Raw genomic sequence first — 25669 nt, forward strand, 5'->3', positions numbered from 1 at the left:
GAGGCGCAAGAGACGGGGAAATAAAATAAGGCCGCGGTCCCAATTCCTCCGCGCGCGCCCCCCCCCGCGCCCCCTCTCCTCGTTCCTCCGCCACCAAGCGCAGCAGCATCCCTGCCCCATTCAGAAGCGGAGGCCGGAGCCGCTCCTCTTTCTCTCACTCCGGCCCGCCGCCCTCGCCTCAGGCCCCGCAACTGGCCCCTCATGCGGCGGCGGCGGCGGCGGCGGCCTCCCCGCGCCGGGTGCCGGAGGGCGAAGCCTCCCCCGGCCGCCGGCTTGACGCGCCCGCTGCTCCCCGGCCTCGCCCTCCGTCCCCGCGCTCCGTCCCCGCCTCCCGTTGGCCCCGCGCGGAGCCGCCTCAGGCGCGCACTCACCCAGGCCGAAGCAAGCGCCTGCCGTCGCCTCCACACACAGCGGGGCCAAGATGGCGGGCGGGTAGCCAAGCCGGCGGCGCCTCGCGAGCGTCTGACCTCACCGCGCACGCACGCACGCACGCACGCGGCGGCCAGCCCCACGTGACCCTGGGGCTTCGGCGCTCTGGCCTTCCCTTGCCGACGCCACAGCTGGGAGTGCGGCGGCGCCACCTACGGGGCGCCTCGGGAACGGCAGCGGGGCGCGGGCGCGCCTTGCCTCTAAACAGGAGGGCTAAGTTCAGGTCTCAGGTTGCTACAAGGCGGATCCGAGAAGTTTCCATCACTTTGTGGACCTCTCAGCTGCACCTGAGGCAGCTTTAAAAGTAAGGGCAAGGAGGTGGTGCTGGATATGGGTCATGAGGAATGAGGGAGAAAGAATACAGAAGAAGATCTACTGCAAAACAGTAGAAATTAGTTACTTCCTGCCTTCCCCTGTGCCTGCTCCCTGGCTGTTGAGGAGAACCATGTCGGAGCAGTATGTGTGGTGTTCACATACGGCAAAGGGAATACTATCAGGACACAAGAGAGCTGGTTGTGTTATAAGAATGCCAAGGTGTCATAAATGAAATGAATGCTCATAAGTGCACATACATAAGTATATCCTGAAGCCACCATGACTCTCCATAGACCTCAGATGAATAGGGGAGATCTGGGACAATGGATTCAAGAACTAAGGTATTTACTATTTCAAAAGGATGACCCAGACAGACCAGGATAAGGTGATCAGCAAGCATTATCAGGTATCTTGACAGGCAGGAGGGAAGCCACTCTTTCACATTTCTGTTGTAGACCTCCTCTTTCTGTGATGCTGGTATGATGCTTGTAAGGTGGCCTTTGGTGGGGGGCAATTTCTTACATACTTTTTCTGGGTCCTCACCTCCATGCAAGACGGGAAGGGGGAAGGACTCTGTTGCAACAGAAAAATAAAGACTTGACTTGCTTTGACTGGTCCCTGCCTCCATGAATTCTTCTCTGACCAGTGATGGACTTAATGGGACACAGAGTCCCTTGATGGGGAGTTGGGTTGTAAAAGCCAAAGCCAAATTTTCCTTATCAGTTTCTGCAGTTATATATAACAAGATGTGTACCCTCACTCTTCCTTACTTGTGTGGTGTGGAGTGATCTGGGATGTGGTTTTGGTGTTGAGTGTTTGATATGATGAGGGTTCTACATGGCGAAGTGTTAGCAACATGCTCAAGCTCCTAGGAGTGCTATGATGCTGTGTCCTAGTGCCCCCTTTATGTCCTGTGCCCTTTCTTCATAACTTCCCATCACAAGTTTCCACTTGTGATCTCTAGATGTGCATGAGAGATATGAACCCAGACAACACACCCTATTTTTGGTGTTAAGTTCTTCCTCTTCTTTATAGACTCTGGGTGCGAGTATGCTTTGTTAAGGTTTTGAGTTACAACATATCCTATGCTCTGTCACAGTGGCATGAGAGGGATGAATGCCAGGGTAGGGACACCTGTTATATATTTATATATTTATCGCAGTCTGCAGAAAGCATAAAATGGTCCAGAGGAATTCTCCAAATTATGGACCCCAAATACAAAATTCAAGACACTTTTATAACATTCTCTTTACATGATTAGCTCGTGAACGATCTTTTCCAAGGACAGCAGCATAGCAACCCCCGCTGGCATCTGGGGAGGACCAGCATTTTGGGGAACACCCAGTGGCTTTGCCCATGTGCAGCACCCAAGAAGCCCAACAACCACCGTGCAGCCTGCCCCCGCCTAGCTGCATGGACAGTTGGTGAACACCTTGTGCTTACTTTTCACTGGGCTACAAAAATGTGCTTCTACCTATTTTTGTTGTTGTTTAGTCGTTTAGTCGTGTCCGACTCTTCGTGACCTCCTGGACCAGAGCATGCCAGGCACTTCCGTCTTCCACTGCCTCCCGCAGTTTGGTCAAACTCATGCTGGTAGCTTCGAGAACACTGTCCAACCACCTCGTCCTCTGTCGTCCCCTTCTCCTTGTGCCCTCCATCTTTCCCAACATCAGGGTCTTTTCCAGGGAGTTTTCTCTTCTCATGAGGTGGCCAAAGTCTTGGAGCCTCAGCTTCACGATCTGTCCTTCCAGTGAGCACTCAGGGCTGATTTCCTTCAGAATGGATATGTTTGATCTTCTTGCAGTCCATGGGACTCTCAAGAGTCTCCTCCAACAGCATAATTCAAAAGCATCAATTCTTCGGCAATCAGCCTTCTTTATGGTCCAGCTTTCACTTCCATACATCACTACTGGGAAAACCATGGCTTTAACTATACGGACTTTTGCTGGCAAGGTGATGTCTCTTTTTAAGATGCTCTCTAGGTTTGTCCTTGCTTTTCTCCCAAGAAGCAGGCGTCTTTTAATTTTGTGACTGCTGTCACCATCTGCAGTGATCATGGAGCCCAAGAAAGTAAAATCTCTCACTGCCTCCATTTCTTTCCCTTCTATTTGCCAGGAGGTGATGGGACCAGTGGCCATGATCTTCATTTTTTTGATGTTGAGCTTCAGACCATATTTTGCGCTCTCCTCTTTCACCCTTTTCACTCTTTCTACCTATTATACACTATTATAACAACACATAATTTTAAAATGAAGTTATAAATCCGTCCATTCTTCTGTCTCCTGCAAAGTGTTGCATTTTGGGTAGTCTGTTAGATGAAGCGGTCAGTCTGAGTGATTGTTCTTTGGAACATTAGTCTCTTCAAGGCCACCTTGAAGATAAGAGAGGCTCTGCTTGCTAGCAAAATACAAAAATGCATCTTCTATTCATAGGTGGGGGTGCATGGAGAAGAGAAAAATAGTTTAAACTTACAAATCTGTATTTCTGACTCTACAGTGTAAGAACACAAACAGGAATGCAATCCTTCCCTTACTCAATTGACAGAGATTATCTGATTGATACTGGACATTTTTGGCTTTGGTACTTAATGAGCATTACGTTAAGTGTGTAAAACAATTGCATTAAAAAGCTCTGGTTAGCTAGGTATCTGCTTTTATACAGGACAATGACACAGACACTTTGTGGTTGTTACTGTGAGAACATGTTTATGCAGACTCAGCACTTAGTAGGCTGTGTATCAGAAACATGTCTTTGACAGAGGGTGAGAGCATAGGGGTGCGTTCTACGGGTTCTGACATACTTCCTGGGCCAGGTCATGACACCCAGGTATCACACGCACAAACACACACCCAGATGCAAACACACAAGGGTGCCACATACACAGAAGTGACACACATTCAACAGCAGGGCCTGAAATTTAGGCATTAAGGATAGCACCTAAGCACATGCAGAGTCTATTCCTTTGCTCACCAACAGCTGCAACCTGTCCCCACATGCTTAGGGTTAAACAGATTCCAAAGCAGATGGCCTCACTTTTTTTAGAGAGAGGAAAAAAGAAAAAGAAAAGAAACCACTAACTTCAAGCACTGATTCAAGATTGTCAGGTACCTCTTTTAGGCCTGAGCTTAAGTTCCCTTAGATTCAGATTGCCCCTCTCCCTGCAGCCAGGATTAAAACAGCAAGTGAGGGGAGCTTTAGTCCACTCACGAATACTCTCTCCCCACGACTCCCCATCTCCCTTGCCTGCCCACCCACAACCCAGAAGGCTCCCACCTGCAACATGAGGAGAGATTATCAAAACCTCAGGCACACAAATCAGACCACACGCTGTCCATGACCTCTCCTTACCCTTTGGGGGGGCGGGCAGGGAGCTAGAGAATGAATTTGAGGTGACATTCCCACCTGTGTCAAAGTCACCTAAAATCCACAGCAGATAGATCATTGTTGGGAGAATAGCAAATAATTTAATAGACCTCTACCATGTCCCCACTTCCTTTTTGTTTTACTAAACTTAAAAAGCCACAAATGTTGTAACCTTAGAGCCAACTAAAGAGCTGTAGACTGATGAGCAGTAGACGGAGGAAGTAAACAGTGATGTTATAATCCTGCTCTCAGCTGCATGCAGGACGTTTACAAACTTTCCACTGTTTCGAGTACATTTTCTTGGAAACAGTAATAACTACAGCAAAAAGTGTTATGTACTGAAGTTCTCACCCTGGGCCAGCAGGGGGATACTGTAGATAGTTTTCACTCAGGTCCGCATATGCAAATAAGGAATTGAAAGTGACGTTCAGGGATTGGATAGTTACAGAAAGTTGTTACTGTTGCTTTGTAGTTGAGCTCTATATAAGCAGGCTGGCTGAACCCTTCAGCCCTGTTCTGTTCTGGCCTGTGAATAAACAAGAGCTGTTTGAAGAATCGTTGTGTTGTCTGATATGTTCACCCACAACTTAACAAAAAGCCTCTTTTTTTGTCTTCCCCTTTGGTAGGCATAGAAGAGCTAGGCATAGAAATGCATACTTTGGGACATGAATGTTATTTGCTTGTGCTTATTTTAACTGCTTGATATATTTTGCTGAATATTCGTTATTCCTCATGTCTCATAATTTATGGAAGTGTGTTGCTCGGTCACAGTGAGTAGTGTGAACATTCTGGGGGAAGGGAAGAGTCAGATTGCTTGGTAGCAATGGGAAATTACACAGCACTCAAACACACCAAAGTGAATACTGCTGCTTTGTTAAGTTCACTACCAGGATTGCGAAATACATACATCTAGGAACAGTTACTGGGATTGGGAAATACCAGCTTATGCAACAATCCTGTGATTTACAGGAAGCATGACGTTTGCACTTTTCTTGTATGCGGAAGAAATAACTTGTTAGCTATAGAAGTAAGTGTGTTAGCTATAGAAGTAAGTGTAGCTATAGCTATAGAAGTAAGTGTAGAAGTTAGCTATAGAAGTAAGTGTAGAAGTAAGTGTGCCGAGAAGTTTCTTTCCAGACACCAGACTGAGTCATGGTGCGAAGAGTGGCAATTGTTGGAGCAGGTGTGAGTGGACTGGCCTCCATCAAATGCTGCCTGGATGAAGGGCTGGAGCCAACCTGCTTTGAGAAGAGTGATGGCATTGGAGGACTGTGGCAATTCACAGTAAGTGGCATAAACTCAATTTAAAGCTTTAAAGAAAGTGATGGCATTCTGCTGCTGAAATGCATGCCCAAAGCCAGGCAAGAGACAGTGGCCTTGCTTCAAAGTGGGTACAGATGTGCATCACTAGTGTGGTAAACCTGCTGTGGAAGCATGTTTCCACATTTTGTTTTGACATTAGGCTTTTCATACTCTCCCCCTGTGTAGACTGACCATGTGGGGAAACTGGACTGTATGCACAGTTCCCATCTTTCATTTACATGCATTCATCTGAAGGTCAGAACGGAGAGTGCTGGTAAGTTACTTTCCACGCAGCTTGCGTGAGTTCTATTGACACCCCAAATGTGTAAATTAGGGGCAAGAGCAGTTTGAATAACCCTGCTTCCTCCCCCACCCAAACTTCATTCAGCTACACATTTTGAAAGCATGAAAATGCATGTACAATCTTTTGTTCTCCACCAGAATCAGAGGAATCCTGTTTTGTGCTTCCTTTCAGCAGACACTGGCTTTGCAAAGTCCTAACCAGTTGGAATCTGGTGGCATCACTGACCCACCTTATAGCCAAGGCTTGCTAACAGAAAGTTATCAACACCCTGTCAAAACTATCACCCACAGAAGGTGGTGTGTTTTATTTGGTTGACACTAAGAGCCTAGGAAGCTGCTTTATACAAAGTGAGAACCTTGGTCCATCTATCTCAGTATTTTCTGCAGTGATTGGCAACAGTTCTCAGATGTCAGGCCTTCTGTAGGCAAAGCAGACGGCCATTATTCTCTGACCCTTCCCCTTGTAAAGTTAGTGTTGAAACCAGTGTAATTTCGCAGTGTAAATGATTTACTCTGGCATCTTACTTACTGAGTAACTGCTACTGCCACACAGGAAACGCCTCAAAAGGGAAGAATTGGTGTTTATAGATCGGTTATGACCAACACCTCCAAGGAAATGACCTGCTTCAGTGATTTTCCGTTCCCCGAGGATTGCCCCAACTACCCGCGCCACTCTGCACTCCTGGAGTACCTCAGGGCATATGCGAAGCATTTCTGCCTTCTTGACTACATACGCTTCCAGGTGAGGGGAAAGTTAACAGGCAGATATTTTGCAAGGAGCAGGGCCAGAGAGTGCTCCATCTGTTCTAAGGCTCTTCTCCTGCATTGGAGGGGGTTGGACTAGATGACCCGCAGGGTCCCTTCCTTTTCTTTTTTTAATTTAAATTGCTTCATTTTACAAATAAAAAACAATCAACAATACAATCCATAACCAAAACTAATATAAATAATGGAAAATAAAAATATAAGCTCCACAAAAAAAATGACAAAGGAGGAAAGAAAAAAAAGAAAAGAAATAAAGAAAAAACACAAACAACAAATATTTTTCCATTACACAAAATCATTCCTGGACTACAAACCATATTTTATATAATCTATACACAAAGTTCCTGGACAGAATTTGCCTTCATATTTCTACCCTTCACGTTTTTTTCTGTTCCTCCATTGTGTCCCTTATTTGCTTTCTTTTGACTTCCCTCTAGCCCTTTGCGGTTTTTATACTGCACTTACTTTTAAGTAATCTGTATTTAATTAGTGAACAGAACTTTTATCTATGAATTTAATCAAGGGACAACCAAGTGTTGTTGGAACCATGTTTTGTTAGATAATTTTTAAAACAGTCCCATTCTTTTTTGACCTTATCTCCCAAGTGGCTTCTTATTAAGTCTGTCATCTTGGCCAATTCAAGGTATTCACACAGCTTCATTTGCCCTTCATTTTTAGTTGATATTGACTCATTTTTCCAATATTTAGCTATTAATATTCTGGCTGCTGTTGTTGCATAAAGAAACACTCTTTTACTTTCTTTTGGAATATTTACCGTTAAAATGCCTAATAAAAATGGTTCTGGTTTCTTTAGAATAATAATAATAATTTATTATTTATACCCTGAGTTTCCCCAGCCACTCTGGGCAGCTCCCAATCGAGTGTTAAAAACAATACGGCATTAAATATTAAAAACTTCCCTGAACAGCTGCTTATTTCCTTCACATCTGAAGGGAGGGCATTCCACAGGGCGGGCACCACTACCGAGAAGGCCCTCTGACTGGTTCCCTGTAACCTTACTTCTCGCAGCGAGGGAAGCGCCAGAAGGCCCTCTGCGCTGGACCTCAGTGTCCAGGCTGAACGATGGGGGTGGAGATGCTCCTTCAGGTATACAGGACCGAGGCCGTTTAGGGCTTTAAAGATCAGCACCAACACTTTGAATTGTGCTCGGAAACGTACTGAGAGCCAATGCAGATCTCTCAGGACCGGTGTTATGTGGTCTCGGCGGCCACTCCCAGTCACCAGTCTAGCTGCCGCATTCTGGATTAATTGCAGTTTCCGGGTCACCTTCAAAGGTAGCCCCATGTAGAGCGCATTGCAGTAGTCCAAGCAAGAGATAACTAAAGCATGCACCACTCTGGCAAGACAGTCTGCGGGCAGCCTGCATACCAGATGGAGCTGGTAGACAGCCGCCCTGGACACAGAATTAACCTGTGCCTCCATGGACAGCTGTGAGTTCAAAATGACTTCCAGGCTGCACACCTGGTCCTTCAGGGGCACAGTTACCCCATTCAGGACCAGGGAGTCCCCCCCACCTGCCTGCTCCCTGTCCCCCCAAAACAGTACTTCAGTCTTGTCAGGATTCAACCTCAATCTGTTAGCCGCCATCCATCCTCCAACAGCCTCCAGGCACTCACACAGGACCTTCACCGCCTTCACTGGTTCTGATTTAAAAGAGAGGTAGAGCTGGGTATCATCTGCATATTGATGGACACCCAGCCCAAACCCCCTGATGATCTCTCCCAGCGGCTTCATATAGATATTAAAAAGCATGGGGGAGAAGACAGAACCCTGAGGCACCCCACAAGTGAGAGCCCAGGGGTCTGAACACTCATCCCCCAACACAACTTTCTGGACATGGCCCAGGAGAAAGGAGCGGAACCACTGTATAACAGTGCCCCCAGCTCCCAGAAGGATGTTATGGTCGATGGTGTCAAAGGCCACTGAGAGATCCAGCAGAACTAGGAAACAGCTCTCACCTTTGTCCCTAGCCTGCTGGAGATCATCGACCAGCGTGACCAAGTTTCAGTCCCATGGTGAGGCCTAAATCCTGATTGGAAGGGATCCAAATGGTTCGCATCCTCCAGGCGTGCTTGGAGTTGTTCAGTAACCACCCGCTCAATCACCTTGCCCAAGAATGGAAGATTTGAGACTGGGCGATAGTTGGCCATAATGACCGGGTCTAAGGATGTTTTTTTAAGAAGCAGTTTAATGACCGCCTCTTTCAGCGGGTCTGGGAAGGCTCCCTCGCAGAGGGAAGCATTCACCACCCCGCAGAGCCCATCGCCCAGCCCTTCCCAGCTTGCTTTTATCAGCCAGGATGGACAAGGATCAAGAAGACAGGTGGTTGGTTTCACTCGTCCAAGCAGCCTGTCCACATCCTCGGAGGTAACAGATTGAAATTGATCCCATATAACAGGACTAGACAGGACTCTAGCACTCTCCTGCCCTGGCCCTGCTCCCACGGTGGAGTCTACCTCCTTCCGAATCTGAGCGACTATCTGCAAAAAACTTTGCAAAAGCGTTGCAGGAGATCTTGGGGTCCCTACTCGGCCCCAATGACGAAGGTGGTTCCAATAGATTACGAACCACTTGAAAGATTCTCCTGCTGCTGTTTCTGCAGATGCAATAGAAGCGGCGAAGAAGGTCCTCTTCGCCGTCACCATTTCCACTTGGTAGGCTCGACCTTGAGCTCTAACCCGTGTCCAGTCTGAATCAGAGTGAGTTTTCCGCCACTGGCGCTCTAGCCATCTCAGCGATTGTTTCATCACCCTCAGCTCCAGGGAAAACCACGGGGCTGTCCGGGCTCCATGCAATCAGAGAGGGCGCTTCGGAGCCAGACAGTCAACAGCCCTGGTTAACTCCACATTCCAGTGGGCCACCAGGGAATCAGCTGAAAGGTCATCAACATGGGATAAAACATCCCCTACCACTCTCTGGAAACCATTTGGATCCATTAAGTGGCGGGGGCAGGACATCCGAATCAGTCCCACCTTCCTGCAGAGGGGAAGGGTCGCGGAGAAGTCCAGTTGCACCAGGAAGTGATCTGACCATGGCACTTCTTTTGTTTCACTTTTACTTAGTGTCAGATCACCAACATCTATAAAAGTGAACACCAGGTGTAAGGCATGTCTGCAGCTATGAGTTGGGCCAAACTTATTCAGGGACAGCCCCATGGAGGCCATGCTTTCCATGAAGTCCCGAGCGGCCCCTTGTAAGGTCGTGTCGGCATGGATGTTAAAATCCCCTTGGACAACCAAGCTAGGTGTCTCCAGGAGAACATCCGCCACGACCTGCAGCAGCTCAGGCAGGGAATCCTTGGTGCAGCGGGGAGGTCGGTACACCAAAAGGAATCCTGTACTGCCCCTATTGCCCAACTTCCAGAACATGCACTCAGAAAACTGGGTCTTCCCAATAGGACGCCTGGTGCAAACTAATGACTTCCTTAAAATCACTGCAAACCCCCCCCCCCCACATGACCTGGGTTGGTGTGCGTAAGAGAAACCTGGTGGACAAGCAGCGGCAAGGACAGGCCCATCTGCTTCATCCAACCAAGTCTCTGTCACACATGCCAGGTCAAATCCTCCATCCACAATCAGGTCGTGGATGGCAGTGGTCTTATTCATCATTGACCTGGCATTGCACAGCAACACTTTCAGGCCATGTGGGTTTCCCCTGCTGATTCCAGTATCCTTCCGGTCAGGACCAGACCCAGAGGTAGGGATAGTCCTCAGACAACGACTAAACCTGCCTCCTCGATAATGACATGGTCTGGTTTTAGCATAGCTCCTCCTCCTGCCCTTGATCACTGAGATCAGATGTCCTGGTGCTTCTGCCCCTGTGGAACCCGCTCCAGCCATTCTTTTGGCTGAGGCCCACTCCCAGGCAGCCCTGACCCTTTCCCCTTAAAAAGCAAAATACAAACATAACAGTGGCCTAACAAAATAGTAAAGCAAAACAAGCCAAAAACAATTATACTAAAATAAAACTAATCCCCACCCCACTCAACATTTATCCCACCCCAAACCAAAATAAAATAAAATAAAATAAAAATACATAAATAAAAACCACCGTTCACAGTGATGCAACAAAGTAAAAACATTTTTAAAACATTTTAAAATATGTAAAAACATTTTTGACATTTGCTACAGCAGTAGCAGCAGCACCAGTGTCCTTAAAGCTGTGATGATGGTGAGCGTGGGCCTGCAGGAGGGAGCGGCCTTCCGCAACACTCACGATGGCAGCAGCCATTTTAAAGCATTTTTTTTTTAGTTCTTCACATATCATGTCCCAAAATTGTTTAATTTGAGGACAAGTTCACCACATGTGGAAGAAGGTTCCTATATTTTGTTTACACCTCCAACACTTGTTATTATTTTTATTGATTTTAGCTAATTTGGATGGGGTCAGTTACCATCTGTAGGTCATTTTCATAAAGTTCTCTTTAATCAGATAGCACACTGTAAATTTTAAATCTTTTTACCATAATTCTGCCCACTTTTCTATTTCAGTTGGGTAGCCAAAATATTGAGCCCATTTCACCATCACTTCCTTTACTTCTTCATTTTTCAGATTCCAATCTAATAATAGTCTATGTTTTTGATAGTGCTTTCTATTATTTAATATTAATTCTTTTTCTAGATCTGTTATCTTTGTATCCAATCCGTTTATTTTTTAATCAGATTTAATTATTTCATTTAGGTGGTAAAAGTTTTAATTTATTATTTTCTTCTTCTATTATTTCTTTATAGGTGGGCCAATTAGTTTCCATGTTTTTCTTTTTCACTGTGATTGCCTCTAACAGAGACAACCACCAAGGGGTTTTTGGTTCTAATAGTTTTTTATTTCTTTCTCATACTGCAAAAAGCGATCTCCTTATTATATGGTTAAGGAATCCTCTATACATTTTGACTTTATCGTATCCTAAATAACCATGCCAGCCAAATCTATTGTACCAGTTTTGAATGTCTAGTATACTGGCAGTCTTTAATATTATCCATTCTTTGAACCATACTAGACATGCAGCCACGTAATATAATTTAAGGTCTGGCAGAGTGAACCCTCCTCTATCTTTTACTTCCGTTAACAATTTAAACTTAATCCTCAGCTTTTTACCCTGCCAGATAAATCTTGCCACATCTTTCTGCCAATCTTTCAAATTTATTATTGGTATTGTTTGAAAGACGTACAACATTTTCGACATCACGGTCATCTTAATTGTGGCTATTCTTCCCCATAAAGACAAATTTAGCCTCCCCAAAATTTCTAATTCTTTTTTTATTTCCTTCCATGTTTTGGCATAATTATTGTTGTATAAATTTATATTCTTTGCCGTAATCCAGATTCCTAGATATTTTGCTTTGTTTGTTATTTTTCACCCTGTCGTCTTTTCTAACTCTAGTCTTGCTTGTTCTGCCATGTTTTTCACTAATAATTTGGTTTTATCTTTGTTTAATTTAAAACCTGAGACCTGACCAAATTCGTTTAATTTTACCAATGTTTCTATTTCTATGGCCACAGCGATCCATGCGATGGTCACCTCCAGTCTTGACTACTGTAATTTGTTCTAGGCGGGGCTGCCCTTGAAGCTGTCCCAGAAACTCCAGCGGGTGCAGAATGCTGCAGCGATGCCATGGGAGCATATTCACCCAGTGCTTTTCCAGCTGCACTGGCTCCTGGTGGAGTACAGGGTCAGATTTAAGGTGCAGCTTTTGACCTTGAAAGCCCTTCACGGCCTAGGACCCTTGTACCTATGGCACCACCTCTCCTGGTATGCCCCACTGAGAGCCTCAAGGTCCATAAATAGCAACACCCTAGTGGTCCCGGGCCCTAAGGAAGTTAGATTAGCTTCAACCAGTGCCAGGGCCTTTTTAGCACTGGCTCCGGCTTGGTGGAACGCTCTGTCTCCTGAGACCAGGGCTCTGCAGGATCTGATTTCTTTCTGCAAGGCCTGTAAGACAGAGTTGTTCTGCCTGGCCTTTGGCTTGGAGCCAATTTGATTCCCTCCCCCTCTTTCTTTCTTTTTTCTTTTCCTTTCTCCTCCTGCGATGAGGTTTCAATATTTTAATGTTGTATTTTAATTTTGTTTTTAAGTTGTATTCATTCAATTTGTTTTTATTATTGCTTGTTAGCTGCCCTGAGCCTGGCCTTGGCTGGGGAGGGTGGGGTATAAATAAATAAAAATTATTATTATTATACTTTCTGTTGGGTTTTCTGTCATTATGATTAAATCATCAGCAAAAGCTTTTAATTTGTAAGATCTGCTGCCCAACCTACCGTAATTATTTTATTTTTGACTCCTCTCTACTTGCTTTTAATAATGTTTCCAGTATTGTAATAGAAGCGGTTGATAGCGGACATCCTTGCCTGGTGCCTTTAGAAATAATAAACATTTCGGATAACTCATTATTTATTATGATTTTAGCTTTTTGGTTTCTATGTATCGCATTTATCCCTTCCAATTCTACAGTTCTATTCTTGATTCTGTGCTTACATAAAACAGATTTTTTTTGCACCCTGTTTTCTTTTTAAATTTTCTTTTTAATTTTCTCATTTTACAAGAATTATCACATAGATACAGTTGCACAACCAATATAGAACTTCAAATCATTGACTGTTCCCTCCCCCCTTTCTTCATATGTACCGTATTATTCGGCCCATAGGGCGCACCGGCCCATAGGACGCACCAAGTTTTTTTGGGGGGAAATAAAGAAATTTTTTTTCTTTCCCCCCTAGGCACAGGGCTGGGGCGGGGGAAGCCCGAGCTTCCCCCGACCCCAGCCCCCAGAACAGGCAGCTCTCCACAAGCCACAAGTGCGCACTGACCCCTCTCGCTCTCCAGGCTTCCGCGAAAGCCTACATTCGCCCCATAGGATGCACACACATTTCCCCTTCATTTTTGGAGGGGAAAAAGTGCGTCCTATAGGGCGAAAAATACGGTAATTATCTGTTAGGGATTTAATGCCATGCAAGCTATCACAACACCACAGTTCAAGAGGAAAACCACTTTGACCCGTGCTTTCTAGGCACAGAACAAGCAAAAGTGTGGACAAGCCTAGCGTGCATCATTTGAGTTGCTTTATTCTGTTGTGTGTTGTTGTTTTTTTGCTTTTGCAAGACCACCGTATGCAGCATCAGAAAACACCCCCATTTCACAGCCACTGGACAATGGGTGGTTGACACTGAGACTAATGGGGAGCAGACATCGGAAATCTTTGATGGCGTAATGGTTTGCAGTGGCCACTATGCAGAGATCAATCTTCCACTGGATTCTTTCCCAGGTGCGTTTTGAATGCATTACCTGAAACAGCACAGAAGCTAGCATGATTGTGTTCCCTCTCTCCTCAGGCAAAAGAGATGTGTACTAAAATCTCAGAATATCTGGTACCTTCAGTCAAAGGAATTAACCATGCCATGAAATCACTGCTAGACAAGAGTTGCCATGTCTGATTGGTACCAGTGGTTGGCCTGTCATCAGGGAGTGGAATCTGAAGGCCATTAAGGGTGGCAGAACAGAAGGCACACCTGACCCACAGGGCACAATCCACAGGGAAGTTCTCCCATACAAGCCCTAATCAAATAATCACAAACAGCTGGTCATTACAGTTGCAAGGAGAAAGTTGCCGTTTGAATTAAGACTCCCCTTTACATTTGAGAAGATTTGATGTTTCTGCTGGTAAATTTGAAAATGTTTCTATTGTTTCCAACAGTCTCTGAAAAACTCACAAACAGGGCATGAGCTTAAGGGCTTTCTTAACCCTTTTTTTATCCCCAGCATGCAGTAGTCTGAGATATACTGCATCTGAACAACAACTTCCTCCCCGTCTTCTGCATTTGCACTTGCTCCATCAAATCAGGTTCTTGAGTTGGCTCCTGAGTAATTCCTGTATAAATATTCATTGTTTGTCCAAAATTTTTAACTGCAACAGTCATCAAATCCATCTTCTCATGCAACTGTTCTAACAGGGCGCTCATCTTGCAAAGAGCAAGCACCAAAGTTTCTTCCAGACACATTTTTGTTCAAGGTCACAGTCTGTTCCCAGGATCCTAATCACCACAGCTGGAAAAACCCCAGATCGACTCCAGCAACAATTTAACAAACTCCCTCTAGAGGAGGCAGTTTCTATTTGTATCCATCTTAAAAGCAAATCCAACAAAAGAAAGTTACTTTCACTTTTCGAATTTTTAGTTCCTTTTAAATGCAAAGGGCAACATTGAAGATAATTTGTATCTCTTCTTTAGCTATCTGTCAAAAGATGTTTCTTTCACGGTCAATGAACTTCGCCAAAAGTCTCTGTCTCTAACACCCTGTTCCCAGGTTTGAGACGGTGGAAATTTATCATTCTTTACTCTCTCTCCTGCAGGTATAAACAGTCAAATTTCCCCTCTTTACTCCTGCTTCAAAGAGGGGTTTGGATGGTTAAAACAGGAGGAATTTTAGATCCTTATGAACAGCTTTTCAGACTTTAGCTTGCACAATTTTTGCTTCGGATTATTTACAAAAATGTAAGGCGGACTTCCTGTTTAGAACCTTCCCGCTTGAGTGCCAAATTAAAATGTTTCTTAGCCCAATTTTCCGTTCTACTCACGGGTACTTGTTTAGAGTCCCATTGTCCACAGGAAAAAGTCAGCGTCTCTGGCAACGGCTGTGCGGCTTCACTCTGTAAAAATAGTGGTCGATTCAAGACACCGCGCCACTCACCCCCACGTCGCTTCGGACCCCCCAAAAAGCGGTTTCCTTGCGTGTAGGCGGGGCGCTCCTGGTGTCAGCCGAATCCCACCTTCCCAGGCTTCCTCCGCCTGGGATTTTTAAGGGGTCTCCGCCTTCGCCACGGTGGCAAGATCCTATTTTCGCGGAGCGGGTTCCTCTGAATCAGAGGAATTCCGCCATTGCCGATGGCGCTAACCCGGAAGTCGAGTCTCTCCTTGTTCCATCAGCCCAAGAATCTGGATAGTTGAATTCAGATGGTACTCAGAGGTATCTTGCCTTGGAGTTTCCCCTTAGCCTTTGATACATGGATATAATAAGATGGCAGCATACATCCGGCACTGTGCAGAGCAGCAGCTAAGGAGAAGGGGGGGGGACCTATTATCCAGTGGGAAATCTCTTGGGAAATAAGGGTATAAAAGCATTTCCTTCTTTTCCCCCCTCAGGGATTGAAAACTTCAAAGGTCGCTACTTCCATAGCTGGGAATACAGAGATCAAAAAGGGTTGGAAGGGCAAAAAGTCCTTGTAGTTGGTGCTGGCAACACTGGAGGGGACCTTGCGGTGGAGATCAGCCGCACAGCTGCAAAGGTACCACCAACCTTTATGGACAAATATGTGCTGAGCTTATTTCAGTCTTGAGTGGGAGATAAATCACATCATCACCCTGGAGCAATAACAAGAATAACATATTTATAGAGTGCTTTCAAGTTTAGCCCTTACAACAGCCCTTTTAAGGTGGTTTTTAATTATTTTTACCAATAATTTTGTTGTTTTTGTGTTTTTGTAAACTGCTTTGAGGGTGATGGTAGTTGTTTTCACAATCAAGTGCTGTAGAAATTTTATGGGGGGGGGGACTAACTAACAGCCTTGTAAGGTAGAGCATTGTTATTATTATTCCCATGTTACAAATGGGAATAGGTGTGTTGAGGTTGAAAGAAGCAGCTTGCTTAAGTCTACTTAGTGGGTTTGTGGTAAAGGCAAGATTTTAACCAGGGACTCCTTGATTCGTGACAGTTCCCATCTCTTAGCCACTGTGCTTCACAGCCAACCATGGTGTGCATTGTCCGGAATGTGCATATACTTCAAATTTTAGTCATCACTACCACTCGGGGCCAAGGCTTGTTATGATTATGGCAAATTCAGCCCTTTCCCATTGAGAAATATTTGTCCCATCCTGTCCCCACCCAGAAACTGCATTGGGAGGGAAGCCTGCATTGGTGCCAATGGAAGCTTCTCAGCTGATAAGATGCAGGTGGCGCTGTAGTCTAAGTCACCAAGCCTCTTGAGCTTGCCAATTCAGATCTGTGTGATGGGATGACAGCACTTAATCTTTAACTTTTTTACCTCTCAGCTGATGTAGATAGAAGCTGGGGAGGGTAATTTTCATTTGGAACATAGCATGGGGGAGGGGAGGATTAATCTCTCCCTCCCCATTCCCTGTGGTCCATCTCAAACTCCCAACCCAACCCTAGAGCTATTTACATCCTTTTTAAAAGTACTCGTTAATAGTGTTCACATAAGGAAATGGAGTTTCCCTTGGCCCTTACACTCTGTGTTTTGATCTTGATCAACCTCCCCCAGCTTAGTGCCTTCCAGGTATTATGGACTACAACTCCCTTCAGCCCAGCCACTATGACCAGTGGCCATGTCCACACCACAGCTTGTTTCTTAAGGGTGCTGGGAATCATAGCTCTGTGAAGCTACAGCTCCCAGGATCCTTTGTGGGGAGCCATGTGCTTTTCTTGTATGGTGCAAATGTTGGCTGGAAGTCACCAGGTTGGGGATGGCTGATCTAAATGATCTTCAAGGCAGCTTGTTGTTGTTAGAAATTATATACTGCCCTATACCCAAAGGTATCAGGGCAGTTCACATAAAAATATCACAGTATATAAAATAAAAACAATAACCCAATAATACCTCCCCCAAAAGATCCACATTTTAAAAGGGTATGGGATGTTGATCAGCTTACAGCAGAGTATGCAATTCATACACAACTCTGGAAGGGTCTTGGTGGTGGGACCTGATCTTCTGCACTCTGGTACTGCTTCCACCACTGTCCTTAAGTATCATGTCAGGAAGCACCAGATGTGATGCTTCTCCTCACAGAGGCCAGATGGAATGTGCTCTTGGCTTGATTTTTGTTGGTGGGGTAGCTAAGAGGAGAAAGGTGGTCTCTGAGCCTCTCCCCAGCTCTCTGGCGCTTCTGCCACTTTAAGGGGTATGTAGAGAGCCCATTTGTTGCATTCCCTGGTCTGCACACCCTTCCACTTTTAGTCCCAATGTTGCTGCATTATTGCCCTCTAGAGGGGCATTTGCATTTCAACATTTGTGCTATAAAAAGTTGAAGGATTTCAGCAGGAAATTACGGGACATGCACTGATTGGAAATGTGGTTTTCCACCCTGAAACGTCTTCAGGAACAAACAGTATTGAAAGCAGGATGACATATAACTGCCCCATACTATCAGGAGCACAAATATTCATGAATGCACAATGAAAAGGACATATGGAATGGCTCTTGGTATGATCTTGGTCTCCTGCTTCATCATCTCATGGCTATTTCCTGAGGAGTTACTTTTGCTATTAAGATAATGATATTGTGTGAGCACTATCAAAAGGAGCTGGCCAGCCTTTGGGCCTTGGGCCTTGGTCTCTTTGCCACTCCATCAAACCAGTTCTCACATGCTCTCAAATCGTCTGCCAGGCAGTCGGCAGCACCCTAAGGATATGCTTCTTCACTTTGAATCCTCTTCAGGTCTTCCTCAGCACCAGAAGTGGAGCATGGGTGGTAAGTCGCATTTCAGAAGCTGGCTGGCCCGTTGACATGGCCTGGACAACTCGCTTTTATGGGTTAATTGAAAAGCTGCTTCCAGAAGGCACCATAAACAAGCTATTGGCAAAGAAGATGAATCGATGGTTTAACCATGAGAACTATGGCTTGATCCCTGTTAAAAGGTAATCTTTTGAATGTGCAAACAAGAATGGCCTGCTTACAGAAACTGAAGTTTCTGAGATTAGCATTCTTAAGTAGTAATTAACCTCAATGGGTGGACAGTATCTATTGGGAGGGGGGATTCATTTCCCAATGCATTTTGAGCAAATTTCTCTTCTTCAGCATCACTAGTCACAGTTGTCAAGGCACATACATATTGTCAAGGAGCTCACTTCTTGTTTCTATGAGTTACTTCTACAAAGAAGATCGTTTTGCTGAAAGCTCACTGTAACTGCAGCAATGCACAGTAACTATCTATACGCTAGAGTGTGATTCTTGTCATACGAAGCTTTGTTGGATTTTCGTGTCTAATCCAGCAAAGCTTCATAGGTCAAGAATGAGTGTTAGAGCCAGTGCAAAAGGAGCACTGGCTTCTTGTAAGCCGTGAGAAAGGCATGCAGAGGACCCAGCCTCAGGCACAGGCACAGCCTTTCCTCCAACCCCTTAGAATGAGTCTTTCCCCTCCATGTTCTCATGAAGGTTCCACAGAGTGCTTACCAGTCCTTTCTTTCCCGCAAGTATCACTCCAAGGAAAGTCCAACAGTGAGTCGAAGAATGTAAAGTGCTTCACAAAGCAGGTCCAAGCAGCAGCATTTAGCAAAAAGTGTCAGGCAGTTTTACTATCAAAATATTTATGGTAACTGGGGAAGGTGACGGCCTGGCAGCATCTGCCTCTACTGAACCATCAAATCCCAAACAGGGATACCTGCTGTGGTGGATGACCCTTGCTCCGAAAGGCGGGGCTAAAATTAAAGGGTCCAGGAACTCAGACCAGAACAACAAATTTCATAAAATCATACACACACTTTAGAAAAACAAAACTATACAAGAGAGAAAAACTTCAAATAATTACACAGATAAAAATGGCTCAGAAGGTAAGAAAACAAGAAACACTATCTTATACAGCTCATTAACACAAACACTTACACTTAAATCTCAGTAGGCTGAGCAATGGAACAAGATGCTTTCAAAAACCCAAATAGACGCTGACCTCAGCTTGGCTGGCTGCTGAGAGTTCCCACCAATTCAGGTTTTATGAGAACTTATCGACTACGGGCATTCACCTCTTCCACCCAGTTGCCTGGCGGCTTCATCATATATCTTGAGGCAGCAGGTGAAAACATTCATCTATAATAATAATAATAACAACAACAACAGTTTACAGTTAGGCCCAAATTAAAATAACTGCCAACCCCAACTAAACATTTAACCAACCCCAACCCAAACAGAAGACCCCAAATTAAAACTGTTTAAAACATTTTAAAACATTTTAGCCAAATTGCTCCAACCCAAGTTGTTCCAGCAATGTCCCTTTGGCTTCCCAGGAGCCTCTTTGGGCTGATTAGGATAAGTGTGGGCCCCGCCCTCCAGGCCAGGGGGAAATGGACCTTGCAGCAGGGAGCAGGTCTTTCTGCCATACACACGGCAGCAGCATCAATGTCCCTCTGGCTCCCCATAACTAGGCCTTGAGCTGATTAGACAATCTATGGTCTTGAAATATGTTTGTGGGGCGCTATTGGTTTATTTTGTTTTATTACATCTTTTGTATTCCCATTTTGTATTTTTATGCTGTGAGCCGCCCTGAGATCTTCAGATAAAGGATGATATGCAATTCTAACAAAGAAATAAATAAATTCCATGTATCTGCTCCTTCCTCCTCAGAGATCAGACCCTCCAAGTGTCCATATTTCCCGGAGACATCCCTGATTTAGAGAAGCCGTCCTGGTTTCTGATTGGGTCCCAGAATGTCACACTTTTCCTTAGGATGTCCCTCTTTTTTTGGATAAATGTTGGAGGGTATGAGAGATTCAACTTGTAGAGATCAGGGGTAGGGAGGAAACCAGAAAAATGTTTGTACACACCAACAACATATTTAACAGGCATGCCTATCATATCTCAGTGGCATAGTAGGAATTGTCCTTGGTAAAGAGGGACAGCTGGTGGTCACATATGGACTAATGGTGTTTCTTTCCACTTTCTGCTAATTAGCAATTCATTGTCATCTTTAATTTTGAATGATGAGCTGCCTAGCTGTATCCTTTGTGGAACTGTGACAGTAAAGCCAAATGTGAAGAGGTTTACGGACACTTCTGCCATCTTTGAAGATGAAACAGTAGAAGAGAATATAGACACGGTCATCTTTACAACTGGCTACTCTGCCACATTTCCCTTCCTGGAAGAGTCTCTGCGTGATGCTTGCAGGAGCAGCACATCTCTGTATAAGTGCATCTTTCCTCCTCACCTAGAAAAGCCCACGTTGGCTTTCGTTGGCTTTATAGCATTAGCTGGACCCATTCTGCCAGCAGTGGAACTTCAGGCCCGTTGGATCACAAGGGTATTTAATGGTATGAATGAATAATTTTATTGTCATTTTCCAGTTTACACCAAGGGGAAGCACAACAACGTTTAACAATGAAACAGCAATTGTAAGAAGGTATGAAGGAGAGAAAATGGTTGGCACTCCTCCTACGCTGTGACCTGCTGAGGCGAACATCAGATCGGGCACCACTCCTGCTTTGCATAAGGATGGGGTAGACATAGGATTAATTGGAGTAATTTGGCCTTTAAATAGTTTCATGTGTGCCAGATTAAAAACTAAAACTCAAATAAGAACCCTGCTGAGTTGAACCAAGGACTCATCTGGTCCAACATCCTGTTCCCACAGTGGCCAACCAGACGCCCACGGGAAGCTCACAGGGAGGACCTGGGTGCAATAGCAACTGGTACAGGGGTAGAGCATAGATCAGTCCTTTTCATCTCCATGCACAACACTGTCATCAAAAGTTACAGTTTATAAGGCTTCAGCAGTTTTTCAAAAGTTAGGTTGCATTCCTCCTATAGAACAGAATTTCTTCAAAGTCTTGTGAAGTGTTTCTAAAATTTGCTGGACTGGGGTTGGGAGTTGTGGTGGCCAGAAAGGCATTTTGAATCCCACCCCCCTGTCTAATTTGTTTGTACTTCTGCAAACCTTGGGTTCCCCTCAGAGCTGCAGACAATTTTTTTTTGCATGTGTGTGGATGATGTCATATATGGACTTTATGCTACCACAACATCTAATTAGGAATCATCTCAGAGTTACACAACCATCCCAGTGTGGACTTTAGATTCCTCAAGCCTGACAGGCCATCTCTCACTAAAGGCAACTTGAATCAAATCAGCAAGTGTACTTTCCTTTTATTGGCTGAAATACAGAAGTTCATATTTGTCATTTTCTTTCTCATACTCAGGGTCAAGTGAGCTCCCTCCAATGAGCAGACTGATCAGTGAAGTTGCTAAAAGGAAGAACGCACTCCTTAAAAAGTATGAAATGCTATATATTATTGTGCATGTTGTATGACTGTAATCATTCAGGGCTTATCCACACTTACCTTTTGCTGTGCTTTTTCCACACAAAGGTCCATGCTTTAATGCTCTGTGTGCAAGTGTTTTCCTCCCGCACCCCCCGAAAACCTGCTCTTTAAAGCTGAATCAGGGCAAACGTCAATCTGGGTTTTCCATGGATTGCTGTTTGCTTCAATTGAGCTTTAAAGAGCAGGTTTTTGCAGGCCTGGAAAGAGTGGAGGAAAGGCAAGTGGACCACAAAAGTGGTCACCCCCTTGGTCTTTTAAAATTGTAGAGCCTCCAAACTAACATTGCTTTACTCCATTGGCCCCTACATCTATAACTTGATTTTTGTTGTATCCAATTACTAGTTTTTCTACCTGATATTCCTACCATTGCACAAAACCATGGCCTGCTGTGTTGTTCTTAAGCTGTTCATGTTTCTCTATGTCATAGTCCATTTTTTGGATCCATAACCCATCAGAGGCAATATGCACATAATGAACACTTTAACTTGCAAATCTAACAAAATCTAAGAATGGCACACCTTAAAACAATGGCTTGATTTTGGGAGTGGAGAAAGACTTGTTTGTTTCCCAATCAACTTTAATTGTACCACCTGAATTTGCTGATATGTGTCTGAATAAAAAAACAGCAGCACTCTAGAAGAGCCCTGAGTGGGGGGAAATATATAGAACTGAAAATTTAATGGCAGAAAAGAAGAAGATGCCATAAGCCTGTGGAGTGCTTTGCTCATGCTTTTGGGAGGTTCAGAGATGACTTCAAAGAGTAGTGAAGGATATCAGGCACCTCCCTCCCCAGATATTTGCTGCTACCCCATCTACCCATTTTCAGAAACAACATGCTAAGGTCCCATACAACATGGGTTAAATTTTTAGAAACCTTCAGGTGGTTAAAGAGACCTCCTTCACTTTTTGCTGCTCCTGCTCTGATTGACTGCTCTCTAGAAGTTTTTCATCCATGAAAATAGTGCCATCGTGTGGTTAAAGAAGAGTTTCCACCACACTTGAATTCCCAGTCTTTGTCCGACCACTGAGCAGAAAATACATGGTCATCATTATCATCCTTGTGCCGGATTTCGCCATAAGGAGCAGTAAATTTTTTGTCAGGAGCAAGATGAGAAAAAAGAGCAGATTGTACAAATGGTCTTCCTCTCCTCTCCTCTCCTTTTTTGATTCCTTTATGCTAAAATGTTGTGGGTGAGAAATGGGGGAATGGCAGCATTACCAATAATTCCATTATACCATTCCAAGAAACAGATGACCAGACTTCTCACCTGAACCCAGATGCTGAACCTAATGCAGTGAACTACATTTGGCATCAAACAGGAAGAAGTTCATTTGCTGTTCAGACATATATCAGAAAGGCATTCAAGCTGCACCCTCACAAACTGGGCCACTGGGACAGTCTGGGCAGCTCTGTTAAACCTGCCCCAGCCCTTCGCACTATACTTCTGAGCAATATTCTGAGTATTTGCTTATGTGACCTGGGACTCACCTACATTAGTAAAGATACAGCCATTTGAATGTGCTATAAACATACAACACCAGATGGCACCAGAGAGCAGAAAATTTTAAAACATGGTTTTCAATAGAGATTTGTTTCTTTTGTTATGATGATCTAATTTCTGACTTACTTAAAGCGTCCCCCCCCCCCGGTTTTCTTATCATGGAGGGTTACTACTACCACCACCACCACTACTACTACTAATAATAATAATTTCATTTCTATACCGCTTTATATTTTAAAGAAAAAATCTCAAAGTTTATGCACATTTAATACATTAAAGCATCAAATAAAACAATCCAGAATAAAACAAATTCAAGCTTCAAGGAAAATCTTTCAGATCCTTCTCCAAGGGACATTTTGCTTTCCCTGTATTTATTTACCTACTTAATTTATATAGCTGCCTCATAGCAGAAGTACTGTAGGGAGCCAGTAGTGTGCTGTAGTGGTTAGAGTGTTGGACTAGGACCTGAGAGGCCAGGAAGCTCACTGGGTGAGCAGCTGGAATACTGCAGAACCAAAAGAGGAAGGTTAAAAAAAAAAAAGCGTCATCAAAAGCAAGCCAGGGGCTTCAGCATTGCCCCTACGCTAATGGGCTTTACTTACCCCATTGAATTAGAAAAGTATTCAATAAACTGGTGGACCTCTGGGTTCCATTTGATGCCAGTGTTTTCATCCTTTTTTGAGTCTATGATATCAGCAGCATGTCTGATTAGCTCCATGGCATCCTAACATGATTACATTTAGCAGTGGTCTCTGATTGACTAGGATAGCTAGAGAAGGAATGATAAAGAGAGATAGCAGTCACTGAAGCAACAGCATAGGTTGAAGAAACAGCCTTCTAAAATTGCTATTTTTGAGACAAAGATCAAATTGGAAAATACTTGGCATAATGCTAGGCTGTTGAAATTTGTTGGCAAGCACCTGGGTTCAAATTATTTCCTCAGCCATCAAGGCAATGGGCAAGTTGCTCCTCTCAGCCTAACTACTAGAAAAAATGACAAGTAAGGTTCTCCAGCATGTTGCCCCCACCTCCAGCCCCCCATGACACTGGGCCCTGCCTCTTCTGCCCCCAGCATTCCTGTGTTTGGCTCAAAAGTCTAAAAGGGGCTTCTAACCACATTTGGCTAAATAGTTAGAAACCTTTGTGTTACATTACCCAAGTTCCCAGTCTTGAGTAGGCTTCAAACTGCCTCCAGCCTCCACACTAAGCAAGCAAGCATCAGAGGAGAGGAGAGGGCCTACCTGGTGTGCAGGATACAAGGGGGCAGAGCTGGTCCATGCACACACCCAGCCCCCTAGGTATCTTGAAGGCTCGTGTGATTAGACTGAGTAGTACTACAGTCACCTCCGCGGGGAGGGGAGGGGAGGGGAGGGGAGGGGAGGGGGGGCTACAAGACAAGTGAATTGTGCTTACTGGGCCTTAGAAGCTAGATCAAGGGAAGTAATAGTGCCACTGTATTCTGCTCTGGTCAGACCTCACCTGGAGTACTGTGTCCAGTTCTGGGCACCACAGTTCAAGAAGGACACTGACAAACTGGAACGTGTCCAGAGGAGGGCAACCAAAATGGTCAAAGGCCTGGAAACGATGCCTTATGAGGAACGGCTAAGGGAGCTGGGCATGTTTAGCCTGGAGAAGAGGAGGTTAAGGGGTGATATGATAGCCATGTTCAAATATATAAAAGGATGTCACATAGAGGAGGGAGAAAGGTTGTTTTCTGCTGCTCCAGAGAAGCGGACATGGAGCAATGGTTCCAAACTACAAGAAAGAAGATTCCACCTAAACATTAGGAAGAACTTCCTGACAGTAAGAGCTGTTCGACCGTGGAATTTGCTGCCAAGGAGTGTGGTGGAATCTCCTTCTTTGGAGGTCTTTAAGCAGAGGCTTGACAACCATATGTCAGGAGTGCTCTGATGGTGTTTCCTGCTTGGCAGGGGGTTGGACTCGATGGCCCTTGTGGTCTCTTCCAACTCTGTGATTCTATGATTCTAGGATTCTAGGATTCTAGGATTCTAGGATTCTATGATTCTATGACACTCTTCCCATTTCCTTCCCACTTTAGGGGTATTACCGATATTTCCAGCAAGAAAGACAAAACCAGGATACGTTTCGTCTCCTACATGGATGAAATTGCTGCTTGCCTAGGTGTGAAGCCCAATGTGCCATTGCTTTTCCTATCAGACCCCAAACTAGCCTGGATGGTTTTCTTTGGCCCCTGCACTTCTTATCAGTACCGCCTGACTGGACCTGGAAAGTGGAGGGAAGCCAGAGGTGCAATCCTGACCCAGTGGGACCGAGTTCTAAAGCCCCTGAAGACACGGGTTGTAGAAGACTCTCCCCAACCTGCTACAGTTCCCCACTGGCTGAAAGCCCTTGCCCTGCCCATATTTCTGGGGGCCGCCTTGATCATTTTTAAATACCTACCTCCTGCATGGCTACCAAGAACAAATGGATGGAGTGTATTAAATTTGTTTCATGTTTAGTGGGTTAAGCATTGTTCACAATGCCTGGTCACACCAGTCTTGAAAAATTACTCATGACCCAGAGAAGCCATGTGCAGAGAGTCAGGCACACACACTGGAGCCGTTCTTGTATTTTGTGGGTAATGATATTATAAACTTAGCATGTAGTTTGACTGGATAAA

The 25669-nt window shown here is 44.7% G+C and overlaps 2 protein-coding genes across 14 annotated transcripts in view; one reads left to right on the forward strand and one right to left on the reverse strand.

Annotated features, from left to right (window-relative positions):
- Positions 1 to 478, reverse strand: part of PRRC2C (proline rich coiled-coil 2C) — a 77778-nt gene extending 77300 nt beyond the window's left edge. For all 13 annotated transcript variants that reach the window (XM_079980986.1, XM_079980984.1, XM_079980992.1 and 10 more), the window contains exon 1: positions 372 to 478. The gene's annotated coding sequence lies outside the window, so the exon portion shown is untranslated. The remainder of the gene's footprint in view (positions 1 to 371) is intronic.
- Positions 479 to 5120: 4642 nt separating this feature from the next.
- On the forward strand, positions 5121 to 25669 carry LOC307218720 (dimethylaniline monooxygenase [N-oxide-forming] 4-like). Its single transcript, XM_079981482.1, has 9 exons — positions 5121 to 5138; positions 5210 to 5391; positions 6266 to 6454; positions 13595 to 13757; positions 15631 to 15773; positions 17940 to 18139; positions 20166 to 20521; positions 21404 to 21476; positions 25088 to 25669. Exons 2-9 carry the CDS (start codon positions 5260 to 5262, stop codon positions 25506 to 25508), a joined length of 1677 nt encoding a protein of 558 aa, XP_079837608.1. The 5' UTR covers positions 5121 to 5138; positions 5210 to 5259; the 3' UTR covers positions 25509 to 25669.

Source organism: Podarcis cretensis (genome assembly GCF_951804945.1).
Source record: "Podarcis cretensis genome assembly, chromosome: 6".
NCBI lineage: Eukaryota > Metazoa > Chordata > Lepidosauria > Squamata > Lacertidae > Podarcis > Podarcis cretensis.